A 23,712-nucleotide genomic window follows, 5' to 3' on the forward strand; every position below is an offset into this window, starting at 1 on the left:
CTAAGAGCAAGGAAGTGCATGAGCTATACACTAGAAAGGATTTGATTAACTTCCATTTCTATGTGTACTTGCGATTTTTACTCACCTTTATAAAAGAGCTTTAAATTATTGAAAAAATGACCTGAGAATGATATAATTTATATAATTGCCTTTATAAAAGTTCTACTTAAACAATAAAACTTGACTCAGAATATCTGAAGGAGTTCATAGACAAACTGGCAGATGTTTATTTTTAGAATTAATCTGTCCGACCTTACACACCTATACAACTTTTACCTGACTGATTACACCTTTCCTTAAGAAGGTGCCTCAGCTGCTTCAAAAGCTTGCATGTTGTAATCTACTTAAGTTAGCCACAAAAAGGTATAATTTTGCTTCACTTCTCATTGTACATCACTCTACTACTATATACCTAAAACCAGTTTTTGATTCCATGTCACCCCAGAATGACCAATAAGTAAATAAATAAAAAAAATGCTGTTCTTTTTGATCATGGTTTTGGAGCCTCAGTGGATGTTGTTTGATTGGGGGAGAAAGGTATTGCTGTAATTTATGAAGCAACACCTTTTTATTGAAAAAAGTTAAATAGATCTAAAGCTAAAGTTCCCAACGCTGAAGAAATCTAAGGTGGCATTTCTGGTCCAAGACATATTAAGGGGGTGTTGAAGACCATCCACCGCCCCTAGGGCAATACTCACAAGAAAGCGCTGAAAAGTCTGAATAATACTAAAAATCATTGAACGCATACTTCAACCAATCATTCTAAATGTCCATTAAGAAAGACCCGTCCGTGTTAAATAGTAGGTTTTGGTACATTATATTTACAGGTTTGCACAAGTCATGCATTCTCAGATCATGCAAGTCCTTACAAGATTAATGCACGTGCAGAGGACCGAATCTATGCATGTTTTGACAGGTTCATTGAAAATTACTATAAATGCAAAAGAAGTTTTTTACCAATACAAGATTGTTTTGGAATTCCTTCAGAGCAAGTGTAAACCTAAAATTAGTGCGGTTCCTACAGATCACATTCAAAGAAAAACTTATGTGGACCTACTTATTAAAACTAGGGGGCTTCGCCCCCTGCTCACTTCGCCAAGCCCCCGGCCTGCACTACATGCAAGCCACTTCACATGTCTGCCACTCGCATATGTGGATTTCACTTTCACCAAAAAATACTCCTCTTCATTAGGAAGAAACACTACTTTTTCCTGATGGCAACACGAATTAGATGATCTACAAGTCTCCCATCATCATATTTAGCTGAAAGGATTTATCATGGTTAACAATCTATTAACAAAGAAAATAAACAGATTGCCAATAGTGGAATGCGGCAATTTAAGATTGCTGATGACAAAAATGGCACCAAACATCGAAAAATTTGTGTCCTCACACCAAATTCAGCCCTCTCACTAATAATATTACAGTGAACCCTCGTTTATCACGGTTAATCCGTTCCAGACTCTACTGTGATAAATGAATTTTTGCGAAGTAGGATTCTTTATTTATAAATAGAATATTTTCGCAGTTAGAGTATAGAAAACCTGTTTACGACCTTCTAAATACGTGTTTTAACATTATTAGAGCCCTCTAGACATGAAATAACACCCTTTAGTCATCATTACACTCGTATTACCCAATATATTAGACAAAATAAGAGAAAATAAGACATATTAGACGTTACAAATATCATATTACTAGGCGCACTTGCCTTTTAAGGCGACCGACTTTTATCCTCAATTTTTGTGCGCTCCATGTGTACATCAGGCATGTAAGTGTAGGGAATGAGAACATCAAAGTGCCCATTCATAAAATCTCCCGAAAACCTAAATTTTTTTATCCCCTAAGTGCCTGTCCAAAGTCATACAATGTCAGCCCTAATCTGTACCGCTAAAGACGGAGTTTCATGCACTAAATAAGCTATAGATGAGAATAAGCAAGCACCATCTCCCCTGATATTTACTACGTGGTGAGGCATTTGTACTCCATCAACATTAGTTATTTCCAGAGACATAATTTTGTCTATTTTTCCAGCGCATCGCGCACAAAAGCAAGGGAATGATGAGAGCACCAGAACTCTGCTCACATCGCGTCGCTTCGTACCTCAAGCCGCAAGTAGTAAGTCTGTAATAAGCGGAATACCGCTACACTTTGCACTCACGGGACGGAAGGACAATCCCGAACGCTTTTGTATAGTAGATTATTGTACTGTACATTTAATTGCACACAACCACTAACCTATGAAGGCACGACCTCAGTAAGAGAGTCTTCAGAGGTGGTGCAGTATTTTCACCAGGTGCGTTGTTGTCTTCTTCCGCTGAAGGAGTACTAGGAGTAGGCAGTCGGTGTCTGGGTGCGCGGCTAAAGTTTTTATTAGCACGCATTTTTGACAAAACTGCCCTCCTTGAAAATGTGGACCTCATTATTTTTTAATAAATTAGCATGTATTATATATCTGCATTTCTATTACTTCTTTTGGTTCAGTCATTCCTCTGGTTAAATTTTTTAAGTTTTGTGAATATATTCATGAGTGAGCACAGAGGATCAGTTAACTTAGATTACAAAACTTTCATTATTGGTTTATGTAGATTTGTGACTTTGAATTAGTTAAGAATGTTATTTGTATTGCCATGTAGTGACTAGCACTGATTTTACTACTGTGTTAGAATTCTAACCTGATCATTGACTATGTGTGGAATCTCTCTGCTCACCATCCCTCCCAACCTCCCACCACCACAACCCTAAACTGTATTTAGCAGGTTTGAAAATCTTTATATCTGACTGCATCCCAAAGAATGTATGATAGGTTGATTGGCAACTGTAAATTACCCTGGTGTGAGTACATTCAAATATGTGCCTGAATATATCCAATATTGACAATGAATTGAGTTAAGTTGGTTTTAAAAATTGGTGTAGAGATATTGAAAAAGAGAGACAAAAGGGTATGGTCCAGTAACAGAGGGATCACACTCCTCATACTCCTTGAAATTGCCTTTTCTGACATATATTGGAACAGGGACTCAGTCTGTTACATCTCGGATTCACAAAGTACAATGTAAATTTTGTCCTGGCTTAGTCTATGTTCTTTCACACATATCCGAGGGATCATCCGAGTTTGTCAATCCTGTGTTTATTTGCTTTGTGAACTTTTTAAAAATTTTTTTGACTGTGTACACAGGTGTATCTTATGTATAGAACAAGAGTTGAGTTTATGTAATTAGCACTGGGTGAAGTCCTTTCAGCATGACTGTTGGACACTGCTGAATGTGTTTTTTATCTCCTTTCATGCTTACAGTTTTCACAGATTAGATATTAGGTTCTCAAACTGAATAACCTCCCAAGAGTCAAATACAGTAATCCCTCCTCGATCGCGGGGGTTGCGTTCCAGAACCCCCGTGATAGATGAAAATCCGCGAAGCAGAAACCATATGTTTGTATGGTTATTTTTATATATTTTAAGCCCTTATAAACTCTCCCACACTGCTAACATTATTAGAGCCCTCTAGACATGAAATAACACCCTTTAGTCAAAAGTTTAAACTGTGCTCCATGACAAGACAGAGATGAAAGTTCTTTCTCACAATTAAAAGAATGCAAACATATCTTCCTCTTCAAAGAATGCGTGTCAGGAGCAGAGAATGTCAGAGAGAGAGAGAGAGAGCACGCGACAGAAAAGCAAACAATCAAAAAATCAATACGTGCTTTTGGGCTTTTAAGTATGCCAAAGCATCGCGATAAAGCGGCATTTTTGAGAGGAGCGTCCGTATCTTCTAAGCAGACAGCCTCTGTGCAAACAGCCCCTCTGCTCACACCCCCTCCGTCAGGCGCAGAGAATGTCAGAGAGGGAGAGAGAGAGAGAGAGAGAAAAGCAAACAATCAAGTACTGCGCGGGAAGCATATATCATTGAGGAGTTTTAGTTAATATGTAATACATGCTCTGATTGGGTAGCTTCTAAGCCATCCGCCAATAGCGTCCCTTGTATGAAATCAACTGGGCAAACAAACTAAGGAAGCATGTACCATAAATTAAAAGACATATTTTCCGCAGAAATCCGCGAACCAGCGAAAAATCCATGACATATATTTAGATATGCTTACATTTAAAATCCGTGATAGAGTGAAGCCACGAAAGTCGAAGCGCGATATAGCGAGGGATTACTGTACACCCTAAGTGTTGAATCTTTGTTATTTGCAGATGATAATGTTCTCTTGGTCTTATCAAACTGTGGTGTTCAGTAGGCACAGTAACAGAATACAATGTGACTATGATGAGAATAACACTTTCAGATCTTAGGTTATAGTCCTCTCTCGGAAATCAGTGGCACGTTCTCTGCAGGTAAAGGATGAACAGCTGCCCCAGGTGGAGGAGATCAGGCATGTCAGGCTTCTAGGTCATAAGTGAGGGTAGAAGCTATAGTTAAATTGACCAGCAAATCATTGCAGCATGCCAGACCACAGTGGTGAAACAAGAGCTAAGTCTGCAGATGAAGCTGTTTATTTATCAGTCAGTCTACACCTACATCCCTAGCCAATTATAATGAGCTCTTGGTAGTGAGTGGATGAGTGAGATCATAAACACAAGGGGCTGAAATTAGGTTCCAGTTTAGGGTTGCTGAGATCCATATACATGACAGTTTGAAGAACACAGCAATATGAGCAAAATTCAGCGTAGAACCCATGTTTCTCTGGATCAAGAAGAGTGAATTGATGTGGTTTTATCAAAAAATTAGGATGCCCCCGGAGTATTTTATTATAGCATGTTACTACCATAATACTCACCAGGGAAAATAGAATAAAAATGATGATGAGGATGTTGATGATGATTGTTAGACAGTCAAAATTTTAGTCACTGCATAACATTAGTGTTTTTGGTGAAGTTCATGCCTGGTGTGCCATGTAAGATTCTAATCCACGGGATCATCTTTTGGGAAAATACAACTACTTCTTGGTCATTAATGAGTTGTCTTTGCAATCAGTTGTTCTCTTATCACCTCTGCTGTTTTAGTTGAAGATTTGCTGAAGTATACATACTTGTGCCATTTTAATTGATACCAAAACTGTTTTTTCCTATGGCCCATAGACTGCTCAATTTGCCCCAGTTGTGATCATGTTGTTCTAAAAGTTTGGCTCGAGGTAATATTTAAGTTTTATCAGACACCGTTGTTCTCATTTCAAGTGTGCACAGACCAGTGGTGTTACTTAAACTTGTATCCTCTTCCTATCTGTGAGAAGACTTGTTAAAACTGATGCCATTCTGCTGGTGGTTTTAAGTTCCCATTCATTCTAAACATTGAAAAAAAAATTTACCACTTGGTAAAAGTCTGTCTGAAAAACCTAAACTATCTGAAATGGGGGTGGGGGGAATTTATGCCTCGTCCACAGCTATTGCTGATGTCTATCTGAAGCCTGTTCAGCGATGGGGGCATAGTGCCAAACAGAACAGGTTCAACTTGTCTGTTAGGATTTATGCTGCACAGAAATGCACGGCTGCCTCTGTGGAGGTCACCGTAGAGGTCAACAGAACAGAAATATTACATGCGGCATGAAATAACATGTGGCAGCAATAGCCGAAGATTGTGCACTGGTGGATGAATAATTGTACAAGTATAGAGTGGAAAATCATTACTATCTTTAAGTGTCATTAGTCGTTATGGGCTTTTCTTAAATGCTTTATTAAAGTAACTGATGTTTAGAAGCAGTCCAGGAAGTAGTTGGTGTAAATGTAATAAAGAAGTTATTTTGTAATCTGTTTTCTTTTTAATAATGCTAAAAGATGTACCAGAATTAAAAATATAATGGATAAGTTAATTAAAAACTAATAAACTGTAAGTTGAAACAATCAGAACACAAAATTATACATTTTGTTTGTTATGATGAAGCTTAACCAGTTCTGACACATAATATCTTGAAATAACTCCATTCCAAGTCTGTTCTAAATCCTAGCATGTTTTTGTTTCCATTTTATTAATATGCCTCTTATTTGAGTAAAAATGAGAATTGGGTGGAGCGATTTTTCTGACTGATGCCTAGAATGGATTTCATGGTGGTTTTCCCTTCTGAACGAGTGCTGACATAGTGGTTTTTCTCTCCTTCAAGTTTTGTATGCCTGAAGCACAGTGCTCTGTGTCTTCCTGAAGTAAGCATGCAGGCATTTGTGACTCAGATCTTCCAAAGATTAGGGCTTATGGAATTTTTTTTCTTTTTTTTTTGTCTTGCTAATATACTGTGCTTCATAGTGTTTAGCTTTAACCTTTATTTTATTATACTTTTCATAAAATAGTTGCACCATGTGCTTTTAGGGTTAGTTATTGTGCTTTAGTCCTCTCTTGTCATTATGAAAAAAGAGAAACCGAACTTTGACCTTTTTGGCACCAGAAGGCTGAATGGCTGAGAGTTTCTGCCTCTTTAAATAAAAAGTGATGAGCAGGGTGAAGCAGCAGAGAGCCATCTGCAATGGTGCGGTGAGAGGAGATTAACAGGGCGGCAGGCAAATGGTGCTGATTGGCATTAGCAAGTGTGCTGGCAGTTGTGTGGCTGCCACCTCCACGGGGAGGCGGAAAAGAGAGTCGTCAGCTTTATTGGCTTTTCAAATAGAGCAGCTGAGGCTCGTTCCTGAACCTCCTGAAGGACTAAATTTAACTCTGCTAGCATGACCGCATGTAATGGGCAGTGAGTGTTGGCAGCAATACCTGAAGTTTTCCTTTAATACTATTATATGTAGTTCTAATATTTCTTATTGAGGAACTGCATTCATCTGCTACCGAGACACCAATAAGCGGTTATTTTATAGTTATGATGAGGAAGGGATGGGAAACAAGATGGTACATATAGATGCTTCTTTTGCTCAAAAAAACCTGCATAATTGTTATATTATTACACATCCAATTTTTTTGGTTCTTGTGCAGTTTCTTAGATTATGTGTATAATTTAGAGAACAAGTATTTAAAGAAGATTTTAATATGAAGTTTATTGATATCAACCTTTACTTAATGTAAGAACACCATCATATACCATGGTGCTTTTCAATTAGTATACAGTATACAAATGTCTAGCATGCTCAAATGTACAAGTTTGATTTATTGCCCATAGTATGTATACTTACAAAGAATGTTTACTAAGTAGTGCAAAGTGTTCCTAATGAAACTGCAGTTGTGGTAAATAAGAGAAGAAAGTCTCCCTGTAATGTTTTATACATCCCAGATATATGCTACAGTATTATATCTTTAGAACACTGAAGATAATTGATTTCTGAAATGGAAGTAGACACAAGATTTTTGTAGCTATTAACTTTGAGGTGACAAATACAAGGATGCTTTAGCTTAGACTGAGATTACTGAAGCAGAGGCAATCCTAGAGTGCATATATCATTTGCCGCATTAAATAGATTTACATTTTACTTAGTAATGCAGATTGAGTTCACTTCATCTGTATTGCATGAGGTCTAAAATGGAGCTTTGGCAAAAAATGTTAGTTTTAAGGATATTTAAGCTTTTGCGTCCACAAATTGACTAAAATAATAAACTGATTTTAAGTTTTATAGATACTATACTTCATTATGTAGATATCCAAGTTTATCGGATGATCAACTGAAATGAGTTGGATATTGAAGGACTTGTTCTTTGAGTATATGTCATGAAGTGCATGGTAATACATAAAAAAGGCCTCACTGCAAACAGTACAGTAGTTGTTAAATGTTTTATGGTGACCTTTTGATGCTTGAAGTATAAAAAATGTACAGTGGTAGTTCATGGTAATTTCTAGGTGTCAGAAACATCATGAAATAGCAGATAGTATCTCTATAGCTGAAATTTTCATTTCTGTCAAATATTTGTTGAGCGTTCTGTGCAAGTCAATAGGCACTCTCTAATCAATTGCAACCACTTTCAAAGCTTAGCTTTCACTTTCTTTGATACATTGAACACTGTCACTCTTTTTGCAACTGCTAAAATTCATAAATTGTGAGGGGAATTTTGGAAGCATAAACCAGTCAATAACCCTTTTCACACTTGTGTACTGTGGGATAACTCTAACTTGGCTTGACCATTGCTCCATTCCAAGGTAATCTTCAAATGTGTCATTTCTACTGGGCATTCGATTTACAGTTTTGTGTGACATTTGATTATTTGTTCCTTTGTTTCCTATTTTATTTTTAGGTTTCGGTTTATTTTTATTTGTCATATATAGGTTAACATAGGGTCAACATTGCAATGAAATGTGTATGACGAGAACAACAAGTCACTCACCTAGTTCCAATAAAGCTAAAAATAATTTTTAACAAAATTACAAGTTAAAAATAGACTAGCAATATAAAATAAAATGTGTACGCTTTAAAATAAGTTATACAGCAATATGAGTTGAATGAGCAGCAAGTACAAATGACAGTTATTGCACAGGTAATGTTTTATAAAGTACAGATGCATATTCCATAAACTGCAGATGCATGTTCCAGTCGGTATTCCGAGTGTGTGCAGGTACAATTTTTGTGTGAGTAGTGCAATGTAGGTGTGTTGTAAGTGATTGTGGGTGTTCAGGTGTTGCTGTTGAGGAATCGAATGGCCTGGTGGTAAAAAACTGTTCTTAAGTCTTGTAGTCTGAGCTGCCAGACTCATGTATCGTCTGCCAGACGGTAACAAGGAGAACAGCTGGCATGCTGGATGGCTGTGGTCCTTCATGATAAAATGATAATTTGTGCATAAGTATTGTGCCAGGATTAAACATACTGTATTACAATTATGGAGCTTATATAAATCAATTTTTACATATAAATAAGAACTTAAACTGAATATAAAAGCTTCTTGTGTTGCAAAGAAACATAAAAACTGTTGTCTTTTGAGGATATGATGTCATGGTGGAGATTAAAGTATAGAATACATTCCAGGGCATGATCCAACCTGTGAACGTTGCAACCAAGCCCCAGCCTCACTGGGTCACATGTTCTGGGCCTGCACCAAATTAACATTATTCTGGACAAAAATTTTTAATTACCTCTCAGACAGCCTTGGACTCACAATCCCTCCTAACCCATTAACAGCTGTGTTTGGGGTTCTTCCAGAGGGGCTTAAAGTGGAGAAGGACAAACAAATTGTGATTGCATTTACTACACTGATTGCTATGTATGGATTGTAATAAAATTAATAAAATAATAAAAAAATAAGTAAAGTATAGAATACATGAAATTTGCTTATGTGAGTCTCCAGGAATAATGAAGATTAATAAGTGTCAGTTGATGAATCATTTACTGTAGTAAATGATCAGATTTTTTTTTAACATTTATTTTTCATCTTGGTGCTATACAATAGTAATGAGTTTCATGTTGTTTGGGCATAGAAGCAAGAATCTGACTGTGCTCTATACACTTGACACCACTACTACTACAATCAAATAATATTCAGTTGACAGTAGATCAGTCAACAGATAATCTTCTCAGCAACCAGCACAAGATGAAGACATACACACACCAGGGCAGTTTAGTAGCATCAAGTAACTCAACTGCATACTAGAAAAGTTTGTACATGAAACTCCTGTTGCATGAAGTATGACTTCTTGCCCACTGAAAACTTCGTATTTTCATTTTTTATTTTCACTTTGAAAACGTTTACAGAATTGAGTTACAATATTTTAACAATGCTAATTACAAATAATAGTTGTTACTGAATTCATGCCAAAAAATTGTTAATGGGTGAAAGTGGCATAATTTACTGCAGATTCTTTCAAATGTGAAGTATGCACCAATCTACTTGATTGATCTTAGGCTAGCATACCACGTGACTTTGATTTGGAGATCATGTCATATTTAATAACTGCAGTTGCTGACTCTTGTCAGCTTAAGGATGTCAGATTAAGTCACCTACATAGTACATGACATTTCCAGTGATTTTCATTCACATAATCAGCTGGGGCAGATGTGCGACTTACACCAACAAAATCAAACAGTCACCCTCTTCAAATATTCAGTCGTGTAATCTAACATCTTAAAGATAGGAGAATTTACAATTGCAGTCATTAGGTTTGACATCGTATGTGGCTAGAAGTTGTATAATGTGATGGTTGCTTATGACTTGGAATCAGTGGGAATGTTGGATTACACTATTGCCTCATGACTTTTCAGCACAGTTTCACATTTCAAGTGTATTGTGAGCTTGCTAATTTTTGCAGCCAACTGATGTTGATCTGTCTTTTCCCATTTTCCATTCTGCCATGGTATGACATACACAACAGTTAAGCCTCTCACTTATTTGTATGACCCAAAACACACACCTCCCCTTTTTCCTTGTGACGGCATTTTATGAATTATACCTCTGACTTGACAGATCATTGGTTGTCAGCTCTTATATGCACATGATCACTCCTCTGCAAGTTTTATTTTTTTGTTTGTGTTTTGGTTGCATTGACTCTTAAGGAAAAACACACAGTAATGCTGGATTTTGATTAATAATTTAGTGGTTATTCAAGTAAATGTATCACATAAAAGAAATTAGCTTTAAACCCTTTTTTTCAGCAGGGTTTTAACTAGGGATACTCCAATCAGGTTTTTTAAGGGCTGATACTGATCACCGATGTCATGTTACTAGAATTGGCCAAAACCGATTCTGGTTTTGTTTTCTTTATCATTTTAATTTTTGTTCACTAAACTTCCTGCATAACCAGTGTCAAAGAACGACAAAAGAGACACAAAAAGGTATGGAGCAGCCTCCTGTATATTTGAATCCAGCTGCAAAAAGTTGATAGTACAGTTGTTTTTGGAGTCCAAAACAGAACTGCTTGAGTGAAGTAAAGATGGTGGCTTTAAAGCAAGGCAGAGCAAATACTGTCATCAGACCTGGGACTGAAAGTGACATCATTGGGCCTGGGAAGGGAAGTGATGATGTTGTGAGTGGAAGTGACATCCTCAGGGCCAGACACAATTTCCTGTAACTTGTCTGCAGTGAAAAGAGAGAAAGGATTGGCAACCCTAACCCTAACCCTAACCCTGGTCTTACATGAAATTACCCTCATTACAGCCCTTTAGCTACTTCCCATGCGGATGTGTGTGACACCAGGCATGTTGAAGCTGAATGTTGTATATTAAATTGGTATTTTTATAATTAAATGGCAGACCACATTTTTTGTTACTAAAGTTAAATTCTGTAGGCTTAGTTTTTAAACTAATAAAAGCATGTATAAAAATATTTACTCATAATACACATATCATGTATACACAATGTTTAAATTAGCAAACTTTTATGTTTTTTTTTTTTTTAAAACTTGAGTTATTTATGTTTGCCCTACAGAACCAGAAGATCTCACTACAGCCTGTGGCCAAGGTCGAAGAGGTTCTCTACGTTTATCAGCCTCTACACATTGAATCTTATGGACCTCCAGTTCCAGACCTTGAAAATCTGGGAAGGTTAGGGTAAGTTAAGAAGTTCTTAACTGTTATCTTGTTCACACGGGCGTTAAAATCGAGCGTTTTTGCGTTAAGGCGTCCGGTGGCGCGGATCAAGCGCCGAGTGTTTTCTACGTAGGAGTCAATGAGAGTGTTCACACGGGCTTTGGTGACGTCGTTTGTCCGGCTGGCGTTTATACGGCATCAAAAAGCGTTGCATGCAGCTTTTCTTGGCGTTCAAAACCCAACGACGCAAGGAAACCGCTTCTAGTTCGTTTTCTGCGCGTTTATTTTACGCTTCGGAGGAGCGGGGGGCATTTCAGTGCATAACACCGGTGTAAGCGCACACTCGACTACTGTTTCCTTACCTCAAAGTGACAAGTAGTCTCTCTTCGGGGCTAACACCAAGTCGCATATTGGTTGATCGGCGTGCAATGTGGCATTGCACCAGCTGCAGCAGACAATCAAAAGTGGAAACCGACATCCGACAGTAATTAAAAAACTTGCGCGGAAATTTTCACATTTCTTCATAAAGCACAAAAAAACTTCCTTTAACCCGGCGTTGTGCAGTCAGAGGATGAACCCAGTAGCGGCGATTTTTCCTCTCCCTACGTCGCCGTATTACGAGTATTTTTAAAACAAGAAGATTAATATCTAACATAGCAAAATGGTCCATATTGAAAGGAGGCACCTCAAATAAAACGACAAGGGCTTTCATATCCAGTTCCCGACACTGCCTCCACAGGTTAACACACAAACTGGAATTTGGGCTGCAGGCTGGCGTTAGACAGAGACAAACGAACGCCGGTGTAGAAGTCAATCTATCGCCACCACAAAATGCAACATAAACGTCTAGGACGTTCAGAGCAAGTTTGTTTATCCAAAAACTTAACGCCCGTGTGAACAAGGCCTTACTGCATACTAGCTGAAATTTCAGTGCTTTGCATGGGAAATTGTATCACAAATAGTTTTACAGAAATGCTACAGTGCCAGCCTTTTTGGTATTTTACTATAGTGACATAGCCTGCAGATTGCTCATGTGTTCAAAGCTGACTATCATAAAAATTGCCCTTGAGCACTGATAACAATTAAGGACACCTGAAAGGTTGTTAAATCTTTGAGCATATGCAGGTTATCAGGAAATGCATTTTCATGTGGTACTTTCTGGTAAACTAGTTTTTTGTTAAGTTTACAGATGAATAGTTTCTTTGTCTACCTCACTCATACTACGTAAAACTGGCAGTATCAGAAGAAGCTCAACTTAAAAGTTTTTTTCAGCCTTTGTCAAAGGCTGACTGTGACCCTAATAATAGCCATAATACACAGGAAACAAGTGATACTGAAATTGAGATTGGTAATTAGTTCTGTTGATGAAATTCTGGGGATATTTCAACTTTGTTATTCCTGTATTAATGTTTAAAGAAAAATATATTAATACAAACAGTAAATCTAGTTGAGAACTCATGGAGTAATCTTTTCACAGCAAAGGTTAAACAATTAGCACCCACCTCCATTTGTTGTACCCTGAATGACTCCGCTTAACTATCTAATCACCTAATAGCCAAATTGCCTTTATGTTGCAATTATTATATGTATGTCTTTCTGTTTTATGAGAGATAAAAATATAACCCATCTCCTATATTCTAAATAAAATCTATCCATCAGTAAGTAAGACTTCATTAATGGATAAAATATTAATGATTAAGGCAGATGTGTTGTACTCAGATCTGGTAGGGCCTCAGAGACTGCAGGTTTTCATTCCGGACTCTTTCTTGATTAGTAACCAGTTAAATTAGCTAATTAAGCATACATAAGTGACATGCTTTTTTTCCCTTAACTGGTAGCCAAAAAATAAAGAGATGCAGAGCAAGCCAAATGACCAACTAACATAGGGATGTAAAGCAATCCAGTTTAGCTGTTAATGAACCATTACATTCTATGGCTTGTTAGTGATGTCATTCTACCACACCAGTCATTTCCAAAACTAATTTGCTTTTTCCTGAGATCACCATCCAAATGCCTTGTGGACTACAGTGGATAAATATTTCTCAGATCTTTCATTTTTCTTTTCAGATATTTTATTGAGACTTGATTTTATATGAAAGACAAAGGTGCAAATGAGATGTGCATCAGTCTGTTCTTCAGTTAGCATGGTTTACATCTCATTATTTTTTAAATGCTTGTTAAAGAAGTAATGATACAGCTAAAATGCAAGTCAATTAAAATCTGGGCAACATTGTATGTGCCATTAACACTAGTGAATAATCAATAATGGAGAAAATGGCTGGAATGAAAACCTTCAAGCCACTATAGCCTTTTAGGATCAGAGTTTGGCACCTCTGGATTAAAGTATTGAGATGGCTATCTTAAATGTTGTTTATAAACTCAAACAAAATGGATGTTCTCCTCCTAGGAACACACATTGTACTCTTATTTGTTTGTGTTGAGGATGATGTTAAGTTTTTCTTACTCATCTCTTCCATTTTTCCTTTTCTTATTCTCTCTTTAAGTGATAACAAGTCAAATGTTTCAATTGAATCTATTATTCGTGCTTATTCAGAGTGCATTTGTTTTTAAAATCACTCAGACATGAATGAAATGAGCTTGCCTACAATATTTCTGATGTGAGAAAGTGCCGATGAATGCATATATTTTTCATGGTAAGCATTACAGCAGTAAGTTAGGTTATTTAGAGAAGAGAGGTTCAGTTTTATTAATACCTAAAACAAGTAGTAAAACAAATTGTCAGTTGCAACTTCAGATTGCAGCTTAAAACTTTAAAGCCGATTTAATTTATGGCTTGAAGATCATTAATACATGAATAATTCTGTATTTTAATTTGCAGGTTTACCAGTTGCTAAATATAAAGTATAATTCGTATCTATAACTGTGTGACTTGATTGCATTGTCACATGCCTGTGGATATATTTTTCCCCCTCTATATTTCCTTTACAGTATATACAGTATAATCAGGCACGTCAATTCAAAAATTGAAAATTTCAGTTTGAGCTTTTTTATGATTCATGCTTTGTTGCTTGTCTTGGCTCACAAAGAGAAAAGAATAACTGAATACCAGAATCATTTAAAACTTTGATGAAACTGAACCAAAAAAACTCACTTATTCAAATTTAATTGTATTTATAACTATCTAGAAAGAAGTAAAGAAACAACACATTTTACAATACAATACAATAGCATTTATTTTTGTATAACTCAATGTCCCACAAGGAATGCTGCAATGGGCATTAACAAGCCCTGTTTTTTGACAGCCCCACAGCCTTTACTCTCTAAGAAGACAAGAAAAAAAATCCCAAAAAAACCTTGTAGGGAAAAAATGGAAGAAATCTTGGGAAAGGCAATTCAGAGAGAGACCCCTTTCCAGTTAGGTTGGATGTGCAGTGGGTGTCAAAACTGGGGTCAATAGAATACACATAATAGAATACATGTATTCCTCAGTACAATACAATAGTAATAGTACAAGTACAGATTAAAATGCAAAAGTAGATTATATCATATATGAAGATTGCGATTTGTTCCAAGTCCTGAAGTCCTTGGCCATCAAGCTACTTCCCCTCCTACTGGCCATTCAACAGCTGAGTCAGTGCTGGGTTGGCCAATCTGATGACAGGACCCTTCTATACAGTGATTCCAGTGCTCCTCCATCAGAGATGACTTTTCTTTAGGCAGGCAAACATCTTGGCATTAGGGTAGTGGCACCATGTGCCACATTTGCGTACCAAGATGAGAAACAGAATAGAGGCGGGTTAGTAACAAATTATAAATATCATATTACTTATGTTTTAGTGCTAATGACTAACAACAGAGATGCAGTATGCATAGATAATCAGCTGCTCTAGTCTGGGTATGCTAAACTGAAGTAGTGAGTCTTAAGTCAGGATTTGAAAACGGAGACTGAAGCATCTCTTACAGTAGCAGGCAGACCATTCTTTAGCTTTGGGGCCCTGTAACTAAAAGCTCAATTTCCCACTGTTATTTTATTAATCCTTAGAATCATAAGCAGACCATCATCTTGAGATCTTAATGTGTGTTCTGGTTTGTAAGTAACGATAAGTTCAGATAAGTAAGCAGGACTTTGGCCATTTAAGGCTTTATATGTTAAAGTATGAATTTGAAATGTGCCCTAATCTCAACCGGGAGTCAGTGTAAGGACTGAAGGACTGGAGTTATGTGTTCATATTTTCTTGTTCTTGTAATAATTCTTGCTGTAGCATTTTGGATTAACTGGAAGCTGTATGAAGAACAGTTTGAACATCCAGTGGACACAGCATTACTACAGTCCATCCTACTAAAAATAAATGCATGAATTAATTTCTCAGTATCCTGCATATTTGGAAAACTTCTTAATTTCCAAACATTTTTAAGATGCAAGAAACATGTTTTGGAAAATTTTATAATGTGTACTTGAAGGGACATGCTAGAGTCAAAGATAATACCAAGATTGCGGGCTGATTTAGTAAAATTAACTGAGTTAAATAATGTCAAAATATTGTAGTATTGTAAAGACCAGTAGTTCTCATCCATCCACTACTTTAATTCACTAACATATCTAATTAAAGACATCGGAGAAACTTAATTTGGCCTAAAAGAAAGGTATAACTGGGTGTCATCTGCATACGAGTGAAAATTAACATTGTTTTCTACTAATAGATCCCAGTGGATTCAGGTAAAGTGAAAACAGTAAAGGTCCCAATGCTGAGCCTTGCGGGACACCATATCTCACTTCTACAGGTAGATTGACTGCACTGATTTTAGTTCTAAACAAAAGACTAGACCAGAAGTTTGAGCTGCTTTACTAATTTTAAAGTCTTCTATTATAATTGTATTGCTCAGTACTGTACTCTTTCCTGTACTTCATCACCAATGCTAACTCAAAAGATTCTTCTAGCTCGGTATACCCTTTGAAACCATCTTCACCTCTCCTTCATAAACTTCCGTTTTGCATGCATTTCTCAATTATATAAACGCATTAAGGTTGACTTAGGCAATTTGGGGTATTTAGAACTGCTGAATAATTATTACTGGGCACAGAGTATACTGATTGTATTATCATGTGACTACCAAAGTGGAGGTATAACCAGTCAATATGAAACCTGCCTCTTTTGTTTGAGTCTTGTGATTATCTTCTTTCTTTTTAATTCTTGTGTACAAGACCAATAGTACACTGTTTTGTTATGTCACATGTGAATGAAAACAGCCCAAAAAAAATCAACAGACTTGTGTTGGTGAAATGTTTTCGAGATGTAATGATGAATTTAAATATATGTTTAATCTCATGCTGAGATACCTGGGACTCTTTAAAAATGAGCATTTATGAGGAAATTTGTACATTTTTCAAAATTGACAAAACAGATATAAAACAACGTTGGTGTATCAGCACAAACTATAGTAAGTATAATAAATTCATGTACCAAAGACTATGTAACATGTGGAATAACTAGACCCTATGTACCTCATTGACATCTCACAATCTTTGGGCAGATGAATAGTCTTAATTGATAGTTTAATAATTTGTCAGACCAAAGGCTGCATTTCTTTACCTTGAAGAAAAAATACAGAAGAGAGAATATTATTTAAAGGGTGCAAGTTACATCTTGTGTGATAGCTGTTTCTTGCATGCTTTAGCATTTTCAGAAATGCTGATAAAAGTTATGATGTCCTGTGGCTATAATAAGCAGTAACTATGAAGGATGAAAATTAGAGTTCTCAAAGTGATAATACTCCAGAGCTTACAGTATTCATTTTTTTGAAGTGGGAGTTGGTGTGGTTACTGAAAGGAGTTCAGTTTTCAGTTACTTTAGTCTAATTTAGCAATAAATCCTGCTCAAACTTACATGTATTTTTCTCTCTTAGGAAAACGTATCATGTACTACCTTGACTGTGCATAATTGCCATGCTGTGGAATTGGGTTGCATTGTTTTTGCAATTTCCTTTGCTTTATACCATAAAATATTATCGTACTTTACTATAAATTTTAATTTGAAAGGGAAAGTATTGAATTAACCATGGAATCTAATATTTCCCACTTTTTGCTTTTCTCTCTGTCTCGAGATGAAAATTCTTGGCAATGATTCAGTGTCTGGTGTGTTGTTTTTTTTTTGTGGATGAGAAATCAAAATAAAAAATCAAAATCCTGTTACAGATCTACAACAATGTATTTCTTTGTTGTCTTCAGCTGGTTATTACTGTAAATGTGAAATGGAAATCTGGAAATTCACTGACTGTGCTTTCTTTTCATGTCCTCCTTCAATCTTCCACAGCTAAAAGCTAGCACAGTATATTTTTTACAATCGATATCAAGTAGCAAGTCTAATTTTACATGGTACCCAGAGAATCATAAATGTCCTCAATTTGTGAAAGACCTTTGATATTTGCCTAATGCGTTTTCCAGATGCAGTACTGGTGAAGAGATGATTTAGTCACTTGCTACTATTTTAAAATATTAGTCATCATTTAATGCAAGATGTGCCATGAGGAAGAGGTATAAAGTAATGCCTAAAACTATTATTTTGTGAGAGAACACACTTTCTAGGTTATAGTATTCCTACACCAGTTTGTAATAGACAGACAAGATGGCTTAGTAGTTATCGTTGTTGCCTAATAACACCAGAGGTTTGGATTTCACATTCTATTAAAAGTTTGCACATTTACACAATGCTTGAAACTGGGTTTTTCTCTAGATACTCCTGTTTTCCTCCAACTTTTCTGAGACATGCATCTTAGTTTGATTAGCAGCCGTACATTGGCCCTGTATGACTGAGTGTTAATGCATGTGAAAGTGTGTATTGCTGTTGATTTGTGTTATTTTAAGGATTGTTACTGCTAAGATCAGCTCAGAGTCTCTATGTGATAGTGTGACAATGAATTGAATTAAGTGGGTGCCTAGAATTAGCAAATAAGTGGACTTAATTTAAAAAAAAAATCTCAAGGTGATGTTAGAGAAAAACGCAACTGCTGATCCATGTAATTTTGAATGAACCCCACTGAGTGTGCTTCACTGCGAGTTCTACGAAATCAGGGAAGTGCTTGTGAACTTCTCCAAACTTGGCACAATGTATTGTAGTCAAGGGGAAAGAGGAACTGAACCAGTTTTGAGTGGATTATAACTGTGCAGTGTTTTTTTAAGGACTAGAGAAGCTCTGCCAACTATTCTGGACAGAATCTTGTGGTCAAAAATGTGACCTAGCGGCGAGGTAGAAGTGCTAACCATTTCTTCACCAAGTCTCAAACAACAAAAGTAAGTATATAAAAAAAAAAAAAAGAAAAAATCATTACACTGACAGAGCTCAAACCTTTGGTGCACTGATTGGCTATGTTGTGTCATGAAGCAGTGGTGTGGGACTGGCTTATTCCATTCGTTGAAGTCACATCTTCATACAAGTAGATCAGGCAGTGATATAAAATGTGAGGTGAAAGTTCTGCACATGGTTGCTACAGCTTTATTATAGAATTAGAAAATATTACTATATTAGAAAATATGCTCATCTGCTGTAAGTCATCTGCATGGTGAATTTCCAGGAAAATATTCAGCGAACACAGCATATTTGCAGCAAAAAACACTTAGGTGAATTTCGCCAATCAACACTAGTCATAATGTAGGATTGATGCTGAACTCAACTAAATTTAATGTAATAGTTTTGAATCTAATAGTTATGATCCCCACTTTCCCTTTTATTTGCTACTTGTAATTAATCTTAAATCTTAAGCACAAGGTAACTGAGAAGATCTTAAGAATTTGAGTGCTTAATATTTTGGTAAATTCAGGTTTGCAAAAATTAATTTTTTGTTTGAATATATGGAACCTTTCAAAGTTTTTATCCAAGTTAAACTAGTTGTTTTGCATGTTTGACTGTGATGTTATATGCCTGTTCTCTCCTAGTTAAAATAAATCTTTCATTGGAAGAAAAAATAACAGTCTTACATGCTACACTGTTTAACTGCTACTTCTTCAGTAAGTGACATTTTATATACTATATACTTTGGGGTTTTCGTGTTATTTTCTACCAGCAGTGTGTAACATAAAATATTTTAATATTGACTAGGGGGCTCTGCCCTCTGCTCGCTTTGCTCGCCCACCCCCAGGTTTGTCTTACCGGATATGCGATTTAAAGAGATTGTTATTTTCATGGGAATTGTTACATGTGCATTACTTTCACTTTTACTTTAAAACTTTGGTAAAAACAATACTTGTCCATTATTTCCGGCCCCATGTATGGTTACATCTCTTTCTTGTAGGACGTATAATGCTGCTTGCATTGTGAAGGGGGTGTGCCTGAACATACGCTAAGGAGATGCCGTCAGATTATCTGCTATCTTTCTACTGCTGGCGAGCTGCCTGTTCTGCTTGTCTTGCTGCCTGATCATTTTAAAGCCTGTACAGCAGCATTCCTTTTGACACTTCGTGTCTCTGCCGTTCGCGTTGTGAGGAAGGGGTTAGGGTGGCTGAACGCATGCTAAGGAGAGGCGGTCGGATCATCTGCTGGTGAGCTGCGTGTTTTGCTTGTCGTCGTTTTAAGAGCTGGGAACACATGAAGTATGTCTGCCAAAAGCAGTCCAACAACTGCTAGGTTAGATGTCTGTGGACTTGTTTTAAATAATGTCTCACTGCCTTGTCTTGTGTGACGTTGTTAAAACAATACTTGTCCTTTGTTTCTGATTAAGGTGGGTGCTATTGATGCTGCAGCATTAGGTCCATTCCTGAAATAGCCCAGATGAAAACAGACAAGAATTTTACGGAAGCTGAACAGTTTTCCTTTGCTATATTAACCTCAAAATAATTCTTAGAATGAAAATTGGAGTCCAACTTTCGCACGCCTAGACATAACGTGACTTATTATACAGTTACTATTGTTCTTTGTGCTGTGACGTAACTATAACGTCGTCATGTTTATTGTTAACCGAAGATTTCAAGTTAATGCTATCAATTTTATGTTAAACAGTTTACTTATTAATTTAGATGCATTTTTTGCAATATCTTGGGGATTCTTGCCACTTTATTATTGTTCGGTAAGTGCCACGTAGTAAATTTTTCACCTTGAAAGTTAGTTGTACAGTAAAAATCGATGGCTATTTAAATGGTTCTCTGTAAAGGTAAAACTAAAAGCTGGCCCACAGGCCCAGCATGGATGTTTAGAATTTTTAAAATCCTCAACAGGATTCTGGTCTATTATGAAATTTAAATCGTGGACAAAATTTTACCCTCAAGAGCCTGAACTGAGTCACTTTGACCCAATGTCTTGGCAAATAAATTTTTTCTTAGTCTGTTTCGTAAGAGAATTGCGAAATTTTGTGTATTTCATTGTTACGTTTTCTGCATTAAGTGCACTCTTCAGACAATTGCTATTGAATGTTGATGTTACATACCTGTAGTTTGATGTTAATCTCGAGTTGTTACAATACTACGTCGTTATTATTATTCATGTTCAATAAAGGCTGGCTGGTTGCGTTGCAAGCAATTAAGGCTTCTTGGTCAGTCTGAGTGCACATGTATGGTGAGTGTTGAATGCACATGCACCAATGGCGAGAAAAAATAGGCCTTTTTTGCGCTGCAGCATTAGGCCCAATTTTATTCTTAATCCGGCCCTGCCTGGGCATGGTTAAATTTCTTTCTCACAGGACGTATAATGCTGCTCGCGTTGTGAAGGGGAGCGGATAAACGCATGCTAAGGAAATGCCGTTGGATCATCTGCTGTCTTTCTGCTGCTGTCGTCGCTCTGCCCATCAATCATTTTAAAGCCTATACAGCAGCTGTCCTTTTGCCAATTTGTGTCTCTGCCACTCACGTTAGTGGGTGAAGTTTATGGGTTAGGGTGGCTGAACGCACGCAAGGAGAAGCAGTCGGATCATCTGCTGGTTCTTTGCTACTGGCGAGCCGTGTGTTTTGCTTGTTGCTTGTCGTTGTTTTAAGAGCTGGGAGCAAGTTAAAGTGTCTCTCACGGGACTTCAAATTGTCTTCCGAGAAGATCACGCCTAGTCTCCCTCCCAAAGATTTTTTTTAATGGAGAGATATATTATCTATACTAATAAAAGGCAAAGCCCTCACTCACTCACTCACTCATTGACTGACTCACTGACTCATCACTAATTCTCCAACTTCCTGTGTGGGTGGAAGGCTGAAATTTGGCAGGCTCATTCCTTACAGCTTCCTTACAAAAGTTAGGCAGGTTTCATTTCGAAATTCTACGCGTAATGGTCATAACTGGAAGCTATTTTTCTCCATATACTGTAATGGATTTGAGCTCGAAAGCTGTGGGGGGCGGAGTTTCATGTGACATCATCACGCCTCCCACGTAATCACGTGAACTGACTGTCAACGTAGTAGGTAGAAAACAAGGAAGAGCTCCAAAAAGCGCTGAAGAAAACATGCATTATATAATTGAGAAGGCAGCGAAACAATAAGAAGCGAGCGAGTGACATATGCAACCATATTCATGAGTGCTGCTACTTCGGAAACAAAGCACGGTTGTAAACCTAAAGTTTAAATTAAGTTCAAAGATAGGCTGCCGCTGGTGTTTGTCATGCCCATGGGTAATGCGGGATACAAGTTTAATGAGAGGGCGCGGATATAAACGAGAGTTTTGATCACTTTGTAACTAAGTTAAAATTGCAGGTGAAGGGCTGTGCTTATGCAAATTCCGAGAGACTGTGTTTGTGGGGGATTGACAGTTAAGACGGGTGGGGGAGTCATGTCATCATCTCCCCTCCCATTCACCTCATTTCGCTCTGATCTGAGCTCCGCAGCTAACGCAGTCTTATGGAAGTGACTTTGTGATGCTGCCACCAAATACTCAGAAAAATCCACAAGTTAATACACACTCTGAATCCTCCAGGCACTACTTAGAAAAGGTTACATTGACAATCGTGTTACGTTATTTTTAAAATGTTTCCTTTTCTTAGCACAAGCACAGCTGAGAAGCTTCGATGCATGTGCTCCATAATGCGTTAAAAATAATGCATTTAATTACACGTTGCATTCCAAGCAAAGAGGAACTTCTGTCAATGCATGATTTCCTGGTACACCGATTACATTGATCAGCGCTTCCCGATTCATTTTACCCTCGCACCCCCTTGGTTTGAGAACAAGTATGAAAAAATATGAGGTTAACACAGAAAAACAGATCACCAATTGAAGCTTTATGAATAATCAATACTTTATTCGCCATCAATAATTGTTTTGGTAAAGCCATACTCAGTGTAATCCTCCTTTCATGTTATAATTTTTCCGCCACTAGCCATGATTAAATGAACGGTAAAAAAGTAATAGCGAAGCGAGGGTGACTTATTCAGGCAGGCAGGCGACAGCTCAATAGCTCGAATTTGGATATAAGTAGGTTCTATTTAGTCGCCAGAAATATCTTTGGTAGGAATGGAAGTTGAATTTAGTCTTTAAATTTCTGTGGTGAAGAAAAATTTATGCAATGATGACTAAATTTAACTATATAAAGTCAAAACTTGTATATATAAAGTCATTCCCGAATATATAAAGTCAAAACTTGATTATATAAAGTCACTGTTGGAATAAATAAAGTCAAAACTTGTATGTATAAAGTAATTCCCAAATATATAAAGTCAAAACCTGAGTATATAAAGACGGCGTTGGAATATTTAAAGTTAAAACTTGAATATATAAAGTCAGCGTCAGAATATATAAAAGCGCTGGAATATATAAAGTCAAAACTTAAATATATAAAGTCAGCGTCGGAATATATAAAGTAAGCGCTGGAATATATAAAGTCAAAACTTGAATATATAAAGTCAGTGTCGGAATATACAAAGTCAGTGCTGGAATATCCATCCATTTCCCAATCCGTTGAATCCGACCACAGGGTCACAGGGGTCTTCTGGAGCCAATCCCAGCCAACACTGGGCGCAAGGCAGGAACCAGTCCTGGGCAGGGTACATGCATCGTTTTCAAAACATTAGCCGAACAGTGTTTTTTTTATTTATTTTTCTGATTACGTTTTTGTTAACTTAGTTCATTTTAGATTCGTTTCAATCAATATATTTTGACTTTGACTTTATATATTCAGGAATGAGTTTATATACTCCGATGTTGACTTTATATAATCAGGAATGACTTTATAAATTCCGACGCTGACTTTATATATTCAAGTTTTGACTTTATATATTCAGAAAAAAAGTTTTCACTTTATATATACCGACGCTGATTTTATATATTCAAGTTTTGACTTTATATACTTAGACAGTGAGTTTATATATTCAAGATTTGACTTTATATTTTTGGGAATGACTTTATATATTCTGCCGCCGACTTTATATATTCAGAAAATCAATGTATTTGCCTGTTTGGCACCCCATAGTATATGTGA

General features: G+C 36.8%; 1 protein-coding gene across 1 annotated transcript in view; it reads left to right on the forward strand.

Moving 5' to 3' along the window:
* Nucleotides 1-23,712, forward strand: part of mnat1 (MNAT1 component of CDK activating kinase) — a 171,144-nt gene that overhangs the window by 86,636 nt on the left and 60,796 nt on the right. Inside the window, exon 7 of the mRNA XM_039741847.1 lies at nt 11,271-11,392. Within this exon, the coding sequence (XP_039597781.1) occupies nt 11,271-11,392 (122 nt within the window). The remainder of the gene's footprint in view (nt 1-11,270; nt 11,393-23,712) is intronic.

The sequence above is a fragment of the Polypterus senegalus genome, chromosome 18 (genome assembly GCF_016835505.1).
Source record: "Polypterus senegalus isolate Bchr_013 chromosome 18, ASM1683550v1, whole genome shotgun sequence".
Taxonomy (NCBI): Eukaryota; Metazoa; Chordata; class Cladistia; order Polypteriformes; family Polypteridae; genus Polypterus; species Polypterus senegalus.